General features: G+C 38.4%; 2 protein-coding genes across 2 annotated transcripts; one reads left to right on the forward strand and one right to left on the reverse strand.

Moving 5' to 3' along the window:
• Nucleotides 1–2355: 2355 nt before the first annotated feature.
• Nucleotides 2356–7862, reverse strand: LOC117295181 (stAR-related lipid transfer protein 7, mitochondrial-like). The gene is made up of 6 exons (XM_033777759.1): nt 7315–7862; nt 4766–4923; nt 4098–4258; nt 3546–3728; nt 2979–3063; nt 2356–2530 (listed from the first exon to the last, which is right to left on the reverse strand). The coding sequence occupies exons 1-6, from the start codon at nt 7749–7751 to the stop codon at nt 2379–2381; spliced, it is 1176 nt and encodes a 391-aa protein (XP_033633650.1). The 5' UTR covers nt 7752–7862; the 3' UTR covers nt 2356–2378.
• A 1300-nt stretch (nt 7863–9162) lies between these two features.
• On the forward strand, nt 9163–14389 carry LOC117295182 (synaptobrevin homolog YKT6-like). Its single transcript, XM_033777760.1, has 8 exons — nt 9163–9333; nt 10016–10204; nt 10654–10736; nt 11248–11348; nt 11701–11805; nt 12310–12375; nt 12694–12795; nt 13571–14389. The coding sequence occupies exons 2-8, from the start codon at nt 10101–10103 to the stop codon at nt 13604–13606; spliced, it is 597 nt and encodes a 198-aa protein (XP_033633651.1). The 5' UTR covers nt 9163–9333; nt 10016–10100; the 3' UTR covers nt 13607–14389.
• The last annotated feature ends 160 nt before the right edge of the window (nt 14390–14549 follow it).

Raw genomic sequence — 14549 nt, forward strand, 5'->3', positions numbered from 1 at the left:
ATGCTGCAACATCTTGGCGGTGCTTATTTTTTATTCTCTCATTCCCCTTTTTAAACTAAAATCAATGAAACCAATCAAGGAGAAATAATCTAATAATCTATTTATAATAAACTTTTTGGAGGGGACAATAATTCAGTATTCATTCCAAGATTATTGAAACAAGACATTAGGGTGGCTACATCAGAATATATTTAAAGCTTACAGCAACAACGACATTTCTATTGTGTTCGTCAAAATAAAATAATAATTAAAATAATTCAACTATAAAAGTTGGTCATGACAATTGTGTCCTCAGGTAAGATACCTAAACATTATTGCTGCCTCCTTTGGATGGGACGTAAAGCCATTGGTCTCGTGTGTTGTGTAATGCACGTAACAGAAACGGTACAAACCCAGTGCACATATCGAATAGAGAAGGAGTTTGCCCCAGTGTTCCTGGTTTGACTACCTGCATACTGCAGCAGAGCACCGTGTAAACCATTACATGGTGCTACGACATGTAAGAGAACTGGTATCATACTTCTAAAAAAAGCCACTATTATTATTCAGCCACCGTTGTGTCCACAAATACTACAACTTAGTTTACAATTTTTAAATTTGTTTCTACGTTAATGACTGATGGGATTCATTAATTCATTATAGTAAAATACAGGAATTTGTCATGGATTTAAAAGAGTCATGTGTTGACTCAATTAATTAATACTTGATGAGAATATTGCAATAACACAACTCGCTCAGCTCAAGGCATCTATGAACATTGTTTTTAAGGCAAAAACAAAAATAATTTGCAGGCTTGGAATTTCATGCATGCCATATAGAGTCCAAGGTATATGGTACCCCTGGTCTTGGCCTTGGTGCCTCTTCAAAAGTTTCCAATTGACTTTAAGGTTTTTTAATGGAAAGTGCCCTGTGCAAAATGAGAACAGCCTTGCCCTTCAAAGATGAAATTCCAGGCCTAAATTTGCAGAACTTTACTCAGAATTTGAAGTTAGAAGAAAGATATTGCATACCAAAAATAATGCTTGTCATATTTTAAAGAGAAGCAACATTGTTATGTACAATGTTTCAATATGAAACACATTTAAATTTGATTGAGATGTACAAATGTATTTGTAGCAATTTCTCCAGTGAAATTTACGATACTCTTATCTTAAAACGATTTAATACTGCCTTTAACAGGCAATCTCGGTGATCTAGTTGGTAAGACACTGCTCTAGAATTGCAAAGGTTGGGGTTTGAATCCCACCCAAGTAATATGCCTGTGATTTTGTTTTCGCAGAGCTCAAGAAAGTATTGAGTATACAGTGCTAACCCATATCGGGGTAACAAATATTAAAATTCTTTTAAGAAAAGACTCAACTAACTGAGCATGAGGTCGAAGCACATAGTTATTTTATTGACAATGAAAATGACAATGGTAAAGACAACAGGTCTTGATTGACCTCAGAGAGGGCGCTGTTTGGGTTTTGTGACGTCGCATGCAAGAAGACTATTAAGATGCTGGAGAAGGTAACCACATTTGAACAAGGTAACCTCACTTGGACAAGGTAACCTCACTCAGACAAGGTAACCTCACTCGAACAAGGTATCCTCACTCAAACAAGGTAATCTCACTCGAACAAGGTAACCTCATTTTCACAATCTAACCTTACTTGGACAAGGCAACCTCACTTGGACAAGGTAACCTCACTCAGACAAGGTAACCTCACTCGGACAAGGTAACCTCACTCAGACAAGGTAACCTCACTCGAACAAGGTAACCTCACTCAAACAAGGTAATCTCACTCGAACAAGGTAACCTCATTTTCACAATCTAACCTTACTTGGACAAGGTAACCTCACTCAGGCAAGGTAACCTCACTCGGACAAGGCAACCTCACTCAGACAAGGTAACCTCACTCGAACAAGGTAACCTCACTCGAACAAGGTAACCTCATTTTCACAATGTAACCTTACTTGGACAAGGCAACCTCACTTGGACAAGGCAACCTCACTCGGACAAGGTAACCTCACTCGGACAAGGTAACCTCACTCGGACAAGGTAACCTCACTCGAACAAGGTAACCTCATTTTCACAATGTAACCTTACTTGGACAAGGCAACCTCACTTGGTCATGGTAACCTCACTTGGACAAGGTAGCCTCACTCGGACAAAGTAACCTCACTCGAACAAGGTAACCTAATTTTTACAATGTAACATTACTTGGACAAGGTAACCTCACTTGGACAAGGTAACCTCACTCGGACAAGGTAACCTCACTCGAACAAGGTAACCTCATTTTTACAATGTAACATTACTTGGACAAGGTAACCTCACTTGGACAAAGTAACCTCACTTCCAAATGCCCAAGGGAAACATCAACATTAGATGATTGGTCTTATAATGAATACTGGCCCGGTGAGTTTCGACCAAACTCCTGAGAGCTGGATGTGGAGGCAGTCGTAAGATCCCTCACGGATGACATTGTGAAATTGTGGTTGTCGTATTGCATTGCTGCCTGGTGGAGTTTCTCCAAGAACTCAGGACAACCTGAAAGAAAATAGAATTACTCAGTGTTAGAGTCAAATATTAGAACATAGCTAACTTTTTTTCTGTACCAAGACGAAGAAAACTTGTTCCACATATCAAATCCTGCTCAAAGTTTTCTTTGTTTAACCCCTACCACATGTCAAAAATAAAAGCAAACAACCAGGAAATGAAGTTTTTATGTCTAATTGGAAAAATTATTTCTGAGAGCATATGGTAAATGTGCATGCACCCACATTTTTACCCGGAAATATACAATAGACCCCTTGCATGTGACGCTCCATGCTAAAAAAGCACCCTAATTGGGTCAAAGAGTACCCTCACTGGGGTCAAAGAGCACCTTCACTGGGGTCAAAGAAGACGGATGATCGGATGATAGCTGTTCTTTGTGCTTAAAAGCGCACGAGTTTTGCGTTACTCAAGGGGTTGATATATTGTGAATAGTTCTTACCAGATCTGGCAACCCAGTTGACACAAGGGCTTGGAAATGATGTCTTGGGGTCATCATGGTAAGTCAGGATGAAGTCAAATCCATTCTGTTGAATTAACAAATCAGAGAGTTTGTTCATAATTCAATACAAGATTTACCATTGGGCTTGCAGGATACCAACTTGAATGCATGGAAGTCCACCATCTACTCTTCAAATGTTTGGCCAGGATTGGGCGCATCTCACAGCCTTCTCGTTTGCTGCCATCAGGTCTTCTAGGCAGCACTGCTCCTCAAGGGCTGGGCATAGTAGAAGGTGTTACCCCAAAATGCAGGCCTGGATTAACACGCAGGCCACATAAGTCATGGCCTCCGCTCCGTTGGCCCAGGTCTTGTCCTTGGTCCCCTTCAAAAGTTTCCCATTTACTTTAAGATTTTTGAATGAAAACACCCTGACATTTCGGCCACAGCAGCGTCTTTCTCAAAGACTTAACAACAACTCAACACTCACACATAAACGGGTATAATGTTGAAACAGAAATTACATTACTTAAGGAAAAACAAACAAGACAACTATCATCCAAAACTTACCTCATCAAAGCTTTTGTGTGGTCTGATGACCATCTGTGAGAAGTAGGAGTCAATTCTGACATGACTCCTACTCTTTGGTCGACATGGATGCTGGACTGCTTTTGATACAAGGGTCATGACCTTATTTGTGTGATCAATCTTAGTACGACGAGTGAAGACGTAGTCTCGACTGTACATCGGGAACTGTGAAGATGAACGGGCGAGGGCGATGGATTAGAGTATAAGCAATACCAAAGCAAACAAACTAGGTCTCATAATTTGAAAAATAAAACAAAAAAACTGAAGGTAAGCTTGGTCCTTAGCCTCATAGGATATGGGACGCAGAAGGCTATATTTTTCTGTATTCAATTTGCGCTTGTTTGACAATTATTATACCACAAAATTTCTATCTGAAATTAATGTTTGTATTACCTTCAGATAAGACTGTAAAGAGAATTAACATGTATGAAACATGACTATAAAATAATCAAAGTTTGAAAGAAAAAAGTAAATTTTGTGCCTTGTTGTTTACAATTATTTTGGAGGTAATGCTTAAATAAAAGATAGACTTACAGGGTAGTGTGTGACCCAGTGGATGACCTCTGACCCCGTCTCCTCATCCTTGTCAATCACATCCAGATTGATGACATAATTGTCCCATACTTTACGATACTCCAGATCCATCTGGACTTGGAAGAAAGCCTTGGCCGAAATGTCCATGAAACGTCCGTAAGCTAAGAAGGAAGAAATTATTGTAGAATTGTACAAAGAGTGAAGTCAAATGTGATCAGTAATTTATACAAAATTTGTAGAAAAGGCATTCCAAAATGTTCATAATATTTTTGTGAGCGGTATGATGTTGCCTGTAGTGTATCCTGCCTATCTATTTCTTTTATCTAAGCATAGTGCGGACGATGCATTTCTATGGACACGTCATGCTTCGCAGAGGTTTTGACAAAGAAATAATACAGTGGTCAGTAGAGGGAAAGAGAAGGAGAGGTGATCCAGCAACATCATGGATGACTGACATAAAGAAGTGGACTGGACAGCGAACAGCAGCTGCAGCGAGATCAGCAGTAGATCAAGATCTTTGGCATGAACTTGTGATGATCACCGCAGGACAATTGCGCCACCTTGCGCCACCGGACTGAAGACAGAGAGAAGCGTAAGTATAGACTTGACAAATATTGAAAGAAAAAGAAAAACCTCTGCGACATGAACGACAAAATATTCTTACAAACCTTTGTACTCGTAGAGATAAGTATCATCTAACGGTCTTCTCCACACCTTCAGATGATCATTGTTGAAGATGGTGTCCCAAGATGCTTTAGTGAGGCTCAGCTCACCAGCAGACTCTAATCTCTCTAACTCAGCTACAACTTCAAAGTCATCTACGCATCTGAATAAAGTAGAACAAGTTATTGAAACACAAGTTTAGAAGTCAGGTTGGTGTATTGGTGTCTTGCCTCACCTTCCACCTCTGGGACCCTGGTTCGAATCCCACCAAAGGGGGCACTATGTGGATTGGGTTTTCAGCCCCTGCTACTTGACTGCGTGGGTTTTCCCTGGAATAAGTCTCTAAAACTGAAATTTCTTCATCATCTTCTCTTCTTGTATGGCAATAATAAGAGCGTTGAGACTAATAAAACATGGAACTAATAAGATTGAAGTCACTGCTCTCATGTTTAAGCGTATTAGTCTACAGGAAATCATGATGTGGAATATATTACATAGATTATGGGGCTAAAAAGTAAGGTTTTTGAACAATGCATTTTGAAGCTGCTGCAATTTGTTTAGCCTCGTTAAAAATTTACAGTTCTTCAACAACCTTATTAAAAGCTAGTTATAACAAAGCAAAAAGGAATTAAAATATGAAGATACAACTGTGTCAATTTTCCAATTCAGTTAGAAGAAGTCAGCAGAATAATTGTTTTAAGAATAATTTGACTTGTTGAAGAGAAGCACAAAAGGTGTCAAGCAAACCAGCCTGTTAAAAATGAAATGCCAGGCCTGTTCACACTTTCCCAAACCACAGCATAAATACTGATGATGTGTACGACAAAAATGGGACAAGGATCTCTGCAACAATGCAGAGTATTGTTAGTACAGTATTGTCGGTGAGAGCAGGCTCTAAAATAAAAGAAAAAAAGCAGGCCTTGAATTTCACCTTAGAAAGGGCAAAGCTATTTTCATTTTGCAAAGGGCACGTCCCGTTGACAACTCTTCAAAGTTCAAGTCAATGGAAAACTTTTGAAGGGGCACCAAGGCCAAAACATGGGGCAACAAAGGCCATAGCCTGAAAGTATGTATCCAAAAATGCTCACAAGCAGTCTCATTCAAAAACACACACTTCACACCATAGACACTGGACCCTGAAAAGATCGTTTAAAGGCAGTGGACACTATTGGTAATTATCAAAGACTAGCCTTCACAGTTGGTGTGTCTCAACATATGCATAAAATAACAAACCTGTAAAACTTTGAGCTCAATCGATCTTCGAACTTGCGAGATAATAATGAAAGAAAAAAACACCCATGTCACACGAAGTTGTGTGCGTTTAGGTTGTTGATTTCGAGACCTCAAGTTCTAAATCCGAGGTCTCGAAATCAAATTCGTGGAAAATTACTTCTTTCTCGAAAACTATGGCACTTCAGATGGAGCCATTTCTCACAATGTTTTATACCATCAACCTCTCCCCATTACTCGTTGACCACCAAGAAAGGTTTTATGCTAAAAATTGTTTTGAGTAATTACCAATAGTGTCCACTGCCTTTAACATTAAGACACAATGTGCCATTTATGTAGGGCACAGTATGTGTAAGATGCCTCTGTCAAAAAAAATTTACAATTCAAAGCTTCTAAACTGGGGATTGACAATACTCTCTATACACATCATGTACTTAAAACAACCTGGGTTGCTGCTTGTAATGTGATTACAAATCTAACATGATGTCAAAACGAATAGCATGTGACTTTTTGGACATCAGTTCAGATTGTTAAATTTGTTCTTTTCTTTTAAATATGGCATCTGATACAATCGTACTAATTTTGGAACATAGAATTATTTTGGTCACTCCCTGTTTTGATTTCTACTTGACTGTAGCATCAATGGTTGCAATCAGCAATCAAATGTATGGCTCCAAGTCTAATATGTTTTGTCTGCAATATATATGCAGCAATATGACCTGATGAGATATGCGCAAGGATCGAAACCATACAAAGACCCTTCCACACTAGTTGTGCAAACCATACTGTGGCCCTGCTCGATCCCCCTTTCTTATCAAAACTTTCTGGGTGGAGCAAGGACCAGATCAAGGCCAGATTATGATTAATGCAAGTACCCTTGTAAATCCACACTGTCAGTCACACGTACGTGGTCACACGTACAGTTGCATAAATAATCGTAGCCCTCCATCCTTGAACGTCTGCTACCGTCGCCATGAAGATAGAGGGATATGATTATCGCAGTTCATAAGCTGTGAATTAACCATTTTCACATACTGTGAATTTTTATGGAGTAATAAGTATTCTTACTTGTATTTTAGCATGCTTAGGCCTACTAAAAGTACTAGATACATGTATATAAATTGTAGTAACAAGACATTTCCTGAAAATGTTTAAACTGACATTTTTATAAACTGACCATCACAACTAGTATTTTATATGGTTGCCTTCGGGAAATGTTCGGTAACCTGCCACAACTTTTTTATTTGTTACATCATTTATTAATTTAAAACATTATACATGTACATTAAGAATGCAAATTTTAAAAACACCGCAACTGCCTAACCTATCAATTTCATTGTCGGATATTTTCTCCCTGTCCCACACAAAGCAGGCTCCTCCAAACAGAAAATAAAATGGTCGTTTCCTGCCCCTCAAGAATCTCCTTGAAAAGTTCGCCGTCAATGTCTGAAGCATATTTTCCGCATATATTGAGCCATAAATGCTTAGTACTCCTTCCATACGACGCAATTTCTGTGAAGCATAGACGTGAAGTTGCCGTTTGAGAAGTCTGAATATGGCATCCAAGCTCTCGGACAGACTTTGTCCCCGCAATAGTGTCACTTGCACGGCGTGAATCCATCGCCACTTCGGTCGTCCAGCATGTCCGCCGTGTGTTCCACAATTCCAGTTTATTTTCCTTGCAAAATCCAACTTGTTTCCTTCAACACGGGGTGTCAGAAGCCTCCTGGCTGCTCCTCGAATTGAGTTCTGAAATGCCATGGTTTTACCTTCAAAAACTGGTGTCAAAACCCTACAAAACTAGAACCTTGTGTGTGAAATAAGTTACGTAAATTTGAGCAGAAGTGCACGCCATTTTCACGTGAACGAACTTTTGTAACTAAACCGCATTTACTGGCTTCATGAAAGTGTCACAGTTGCGTTCATGTAGTTTAGCTAGCTTCAGCTTGGTAAAGATATGGAGCGCCAAAAGGATGAAAATTCTTAAAAACGTTTCGATTAATCGCCTCGTTCCTTCCCCAGCAGGGTGGTGAGCAATCTCGCTGCGCCATTTCTTCCTAGCTTGATTTGCCCGCTCATACCGCCTCGAATTGTTTCATTAAAATGTGCTCGAATCTAGCACATTCTAATTTAGGCATGTGACTGATCTACTATTCCACTCTACATTGTGCTAGCTCAAGTATGGTAATGCGCAATAGAGGAATCAAGTAAAAGTCAAGTAAAAGTTTAGTCATGGTTGATCCCTCTCATTTCTTCTTTGATCTTGTGATGTGTGATGTGTAACTGTATGCAGCTAATTTCAGGTGGAAAGTTTAATTTGCATATGTGTTTGTTTGTTTGTTTGTTTGTTTGTTTGTTTGGATAGCGGGTTTTACGATCTTGCCATGCCGCCGTTTTCATTTTTTTGTTCCCAGATTGCATTGCTCGATCGTATCCCCTTGAGGTGTGACTTGAAAGTATCCAAATATTATGTGATATTTCAATCAGTCCTGGTTTGGGGAATTATTTAGGGTTAGGGTTAGGGTTAGGGTAAGGGTTAGCGCTAGGATTGTTATGGTTAGGGTTTAGCATTGAGCGCACTGTGCTGTGAAGAAAACTTTGCGGTCAGTATTGCGTGACCCCCAAGTGAATACACCTTATACACGCACACGCATTAAAAAACTCACAGCATTTCGAATTATGCGCGTTATGGTAGCCAAAGACATCCAGGGGTTAGAGACGTACGCAAAGCTATCGGGCAATACGGCGCGCTGCCCATGGTATAGTAGCGCGGCTAGGTTTGTGACATAAAAATTTAAAGGTGCTATTTCCATCAAGATCATAGCGCACGAGAAAGAAATTAACATACAAAAAGCAGATAGAGTATTAGATTCCCTAATGACAGTAGGGAGATTGTAAGTGCCAAATAATGTTGTTCTTAAAGCACCATGTAATCTAGAAATAGATAACAATAATAAGTATAATTCTTTTCGTGTCAAAGTTCCTCTTTTCTCCGGACTGGTCCCAACCAACATTTTTGTTGAGGCGAAAATGAATACGATTCACAACACTTTTCGCCTGCTATACCAGTCCGAAAAACGTCGTGTTCCTAAACCTATTAACGCAACATGCTAACTTAATTGAACGTTGATTGTGGCACCAGACTAATGAAGGCGGAATGACGTGTTTACTTATTTCGATGATTGCTTGTTTGTAAATTGTGGGGCATTTTAATAACTGAAATAAACACGTTGACGCACCCAGTCTTGTCTTGTGAAACATTTTTCTTGTCAGACATCTATGAAGACATCAATGAATACAATTTGGGAACGTACTGTTTTCTAGTGGAACAAGACGTTGAAACGTAAGTGATCACTAAATGGAATTTAGACTTTCTCTGTTCCTTGTCTGCTGCCGGCCATAGTGCCACTACACTAGTACCAGCCGTGGTGGTGCGACTGCTGAGCCGAGGCAAGTGAGTGAGTCATGACTTGTGATGAGAGCATGACTGAGTGATTATATTGTGATTGATAGCCGGCCGGCAGCCCCATAAATAGGACCAATATTCTTAGTATCCTTCTTGGAAAGATTTCCGGCCCCATATCCTGCCACCATTTTTGTTTTTACTTATTAAAATTTAAATTAATTAATTATGTTTCATACAATCATCAATGTTTCTTATTAATCTTATTTCATTATCCAAAATAATATCTCATTTGCGTATTTGAATTTGGCAATATCAGATCATGGCTCTAAAAAACTATATTATGTCTATGGTGAGGGTATCGCAAATAGCAAAATATAAGGAGAGTGTGCTGTTGTGTTGAACCTACACGGAGAATAGGCCATGCGTGCGCACGTCGTACCTACCTCCATGGTCGTACATGACAAAAGTGTAGTGGCAGTGGGGGTATACGGAAATGTTTCCAGTACACCTATTTATCCGACAGTAACACCTCTATATTTACTTAAATGATTAAAATTGGCAGATGAATGCCTTACTTATTGTAAATCTCCATATTTGTAATGTCTTATTTACCTTCCAGGTTGATGAAGTAAAGTTAACGATACCAAACATCAACCCACAATAACTTGCATCAAAGAGGACGAGAAGACGAATCAGTCAGCAGAATGAAGCTGTTAGCGATTACTGTCCTTTATAAAGGTCATCCCAAAGTCGTCACTCTATCAAGTGCCTATAATTTATCATCATTTGGCTACTTCCAAAAGGGCAGGTAAAGTTCAAATCCAGTTTTCATTGTAATGGATTGTTTGACAAAACATTGGTTTTCTCAAACAGCAAGAAGCTCTTAATATACAGTAAATTTCCATTGACACATAGGGAGACTGCCAACATAGGGCTATATAGCTCGGTTCGTAGAGTGCTAGCGTTAATCTGGATGCCGTTCAAATCTCGCTACAGTGAATTTTTCTTTGTTCCAACCCAAAATCATAATTTTTAAACATAATTCATTATTCTAGTTGTCAGTGAAACCAAGGAACTCACAACTGTGACCCGTAGGTCTGAAGATACCATGAAGTGAAGATTTAAGATTTGGATGCAGAGGGTTACTTCAATGCCTTCAATGTCTTACAGATATATCCAGCTGCGTCTTGAGTGTTGATCTTGATTGTGATTGTGAAAATTAAATTGTTATGTTTATATTTTGTTTCATCTAATCAGTGTACAAGAGTATATGAAGTTCACATCACGCATTGTTGTTGAAAGAAGTACGCCTGGCTTGAGAGCAACAGTAAAAGAACAAGGTTTGTCAAAACTTTAAAACCTAGGACAAAAAATAACTACCCTGTAACTGGAAACTATAAAAGTAAACATTTGGTTTTGGAAAGATAGCGGGCAGCCTTGCTACCATGGTCAGCGGGCTAACTTAAAGTGACTGCTTTGTATGCAGGCTTTGTAAAAATTTATCAACACTTGTAAGGCTCTTTTGGGGAACTTAAAAATGCTAAGATTTCGATGCAACACATTTCAAATGAGTCATATTTGTATTAGGTGGTCACCCAATGAAAGGAGCCTGTTTGTTGTTCTGTGACTTGAAGCGTCTTTTGACAGCGCATTCTGCGTAGTCTCTAAACACAGAATGGATCAACCGACAGACTAATTAAAATATCCAATATATTTTGATATGTTCCAGGTCACACTTCCAGCTGTCGAGATCGAGCAAGCACTCTGATCATACACCACTGGGCACAAGGTTGGATAACGGGTGCTTGTTTTTCTCGATTACTAATTAGTAAAATGTGTGTTTATTTACAGAGTACAGTTGTCACACATACGTCCGAAGCGATTCTTTATCGGGGGTCGTCATAGCAGATCATGAATATCCCTCAAGAGTAGCTTTTACATTATTAAACAAGGTATATATTTGTCTAATCATTATTTTTTTGTGTGTTCCTGGGGAAAGTCTTCATAATAAAGTTCCCACAAAATTCTGTAAAAATCTTTGTTCTTCTTTTGTTATCAAGTAATAAACCACAAGGGAAACTCAGGCCTGTATGCTCCGATTTTTTAAAGGGCAAGGGCACCAAGGCATTTTCTCCTTGGTAAAGGGCACCCTTTGGGGAAAAATCTAGCAGACAATAATGGAGGCAATCGCCTTCATTGCTTCCGTGAAGTATCAGGTCTGGAAACTGACTGGATAAATTGTTAAATACTTTTGGGTTGAAACATGGAATCATTTTACTATTTTTGTTTAAATAAAACCTGTAGGTTTTAGATGAATTTTCAACTGAAAACTCTGCCAGGTCGTGGCCAACCTTGGCCGAGAATTCTGTGACGTTCAAACAACTTGATGCATACCTCGCAAAGTACCAGGTAAGTGTGGCAAGATTCAGTTTGAAAACGATACTGTGACCTTTCTTAATTTTTGGTTTTTAGAAATGCATGAACATCAAGTTTCATTAAATGATGTGGTTTATAAATTTTGTACTCCACTAATGTGACCCAAGTTGACCTTAGCTAACCCTAGTTGACCTTGGACAAAAAAACCAGGATCCTAACCCTCATCGATCCTCATGACCTCATTTGACTTCATACTGGATTTGACAAATTTCACATTGTGTGACCATCTCGTTTGTCTCTCAGTTAGACCTGATTGAACGCCATCAAATTTTAACTTGAAAAAAAAGACTGAATAAATTACGTCCTTTAGTTCTAAAATGACTCTGTTTTGAATGACTCTATTTGACAAGCTATGACTCTATTTGACCTGGTATGACTCTATTTGATCTGATATGACTCTATTTGACCCATTATGACTGTATTTGACCTGATATATGACTGTATTTGACCTGATATATGACTCTGTTTGACCTTTAGGATCCAGCACAGGCAGACCCTATGATGAGGCTACAGAGCGATTTAGATGAAACCAAGATTATAATGGTAAGTTTCTTAGTTTTGCATAAGACTCCAACAAAATTTCCTTTCCTTGAGTAAGTGACAGATATCTTTCTTGACATCCATCAAATTTGTTCTAGAGTTGTTTGGATGTAATACTTCATAGCCAAATCAATCATGCTGTTCAAGGTGTTGTACTATATAGTCTCATAACGTCATTCTTAACAAGCTCCACCAATTTGAAATCTTGGGGCCAGGAGTGTCATTTTGTATTGACAGACTAGTCGCATTATAAATGTCCACTATTATGAATGTACACTATTATTAAAGCTGGCTATATTATGTCATATTCTATCCTCACAGCACAATACAATCGACGCAATGTTACAGCGAGGAGAAAAATTGGACGACCTTGTTGCCAAATCGAACGACCTCAGTTTACAATCAAAGACATTCTACAAAACTGTAAGTAGGCATTTCTATGGTTATACGTATAAACATTTTACGCAATCATCAGTTTAGCCAAATTAGATTTGATTTGAAGTTGATCATTATTTTCTTATGTCTAATGTGGGCTAACATTTTGTTAACAAATAATTTAAAAAAGAGCGACATAAAATATATATCTTTGATTGCAACTTCTTCAAAGACCTTAAAAGCACTGGACACTTTTGGTAATTGTCAAAATCCACTATTCTCAATTGGTGTATCCCAACATATGCATAAAATAATAATAATAATAATAATAATAATAATAATAACATTTATATAGCGCTTTATACTAAAAATAAGTTTCTAAGCGCTTCACAAAAAACAAATATAAATGATAAGTAAGCAAACGGGAAAATTAAAGCTAGAAATATACAATAATAATAAAATAACAAGTCTTTGACAATTTTGACTTAATTTGTCATCAAAGTTGCAAGAGAATAACAAAGGGAAAAACTTTTTTGCACAAATTTGAGTGCTTCAGATGCCTAAAAAGGCTTCAGGCCTGAAGTCTTGTTTTATATTTGAGTGAGAAATTACCTCTTTCTAAAAAGAAAGTGAGCCGTTTCTCACAATGTTTAATACTATCAACAGCTCTCCGTTGCTCGTTACCAAAGAAGTTTTTATGCTAACAATTATTTTGAGTAATTACTAAAGTGTCCAGTGCCTTTAAAAGTGCACTTTTAAAGCACATTTTTGTCAGTGGTTTACATCCTAACTGGTTTGTTTCATCTGTTTACTTTTATCTCAGGCCAAGAAGACGAACTCTTGTTGTGTTATCCAATAGAAGCCGCCCTTTGGTGTCCAATTAACGGCTAAGCAGATTTTTGATGCTAAGCAAATTTTGTCATGTTTAGCAAATGAGGATAAGCTAATTAGCCAGATGAAATACATTAATGTGCTTGTTTGGTTTAACAATATTTGTATCACCAAAGGAGATATACTTGATTTCAAAGTGACCAGAGAAAATTTTACAAGCCTATCCAGCATAATTTGTGCTGTATAGTTGGCATCTAATTGAAACATACTTTACAGTTGAAGTCAGTGTTTGATTGTAGGACCCTACATGGATCACTGGCCCCCGTCTGCAAAACATTCACTGCGAAAACAGCCCTGAGACATCATAATTCGCTTCGCATTCGTAGGAAGTATGAACCGGGCTTTATTCAAGTGCTAACACTTGTCTGAGTGTAGCACTCGTGTAGGTTATACAAAATATAATTGCAATATGTATTCTTGTGATTGGCACCTTTGAATGTGCATGCAGTCTGGCAGCAATTTGCACCACACCTGAAGGGCAAAATTTCATTGTTGTTTTGGCTGGTGGTTGCCTAACTCAGTCGTTGCTTAGCAAAGACATTTGTCAACCAGTATTTTCTGCTAAACAGCTTTATGAAATTGGGCCCAGCTATTGCTCTTTTCCGATGCCACACAGGTCAACCTTGAAGCCCTGTTGTAATGACTTCAATTAAAAGTAATTAACAATCCACGCCCATTAATGGCAGTGGACACTATTGGTAATTGTCAAAGACTAGCCTTCACAGTTGGTGTATCTCAACATACGCATAAAACAACAAACCTGTGAAAATTTAACCTCAGTCGGTCATCGAACTTGCGAGATAATAATGAAAGAAAAAACACCCCTGTCACACGAAGTTGTGTGCATTTAGATGGTTGATTTTGAGACCTCAAGTTCTAAATCTGAGGTCTTGAAATCAAATTCGTGGAAA

The sequence above is a fragment of the Asterias rubens genome, chromosome 9 (genome assembly GCF_902459465.1).
Source record: "Asterias rubens chromosome 9, eAstRub1.3, whole genome shotgun sequence".
Classification (NCBI taxonomy): domain Eukaryota; kingdom Metazoa; phylum Echinodermata; class Asteroidea; order Forcipulatida; family Asteriidae; genus Asterias; species Asterias rubens.

Coding starts and splice junctions, on each gene's coding strand:
- LOC117295181 (XM_033777759.1), bottom strand. CDS start 7,751: ATGGCATTTCAGAACTCAATTCGAGGAGCAGCCAGGAGGCTTCTGACA. Junction 4,924..7,314: donor TCCGACAATGAAATTGATAG/GTTAGGCAGTTG, acceptor TACTTTATTCAG/ATGCGTAGATGACTTTGAAG. Junction 4,259..4,765: donor TTATCTCTACGAGTACAAAG/GTTTGTAAGAAT, acceptor CTTCCTTCTTAG/CTTACGGACGTTTCATGGAC.
- LOC117295182 (XM_033777760.1), top strand. CDS start 10,101: ATGAAGCTGTTAGCGATTACTGTCCTTTATAAAGGTCATCCCAAAGTC. Junction 10,737..11,247: donor AGCAACAGTAAAAGAACAAG/GTTTGTCAAAAC, acceptor GTTTATTTACAG/AGTACAGTTGTCACACATAC. Junction 11,806..12,309: donor CATACCTCGCAAAGTACCAG/GTAAGTGTGGCA, acceptor TTTGACCTTTAG/GATCCAGCACAGGCAGACCC.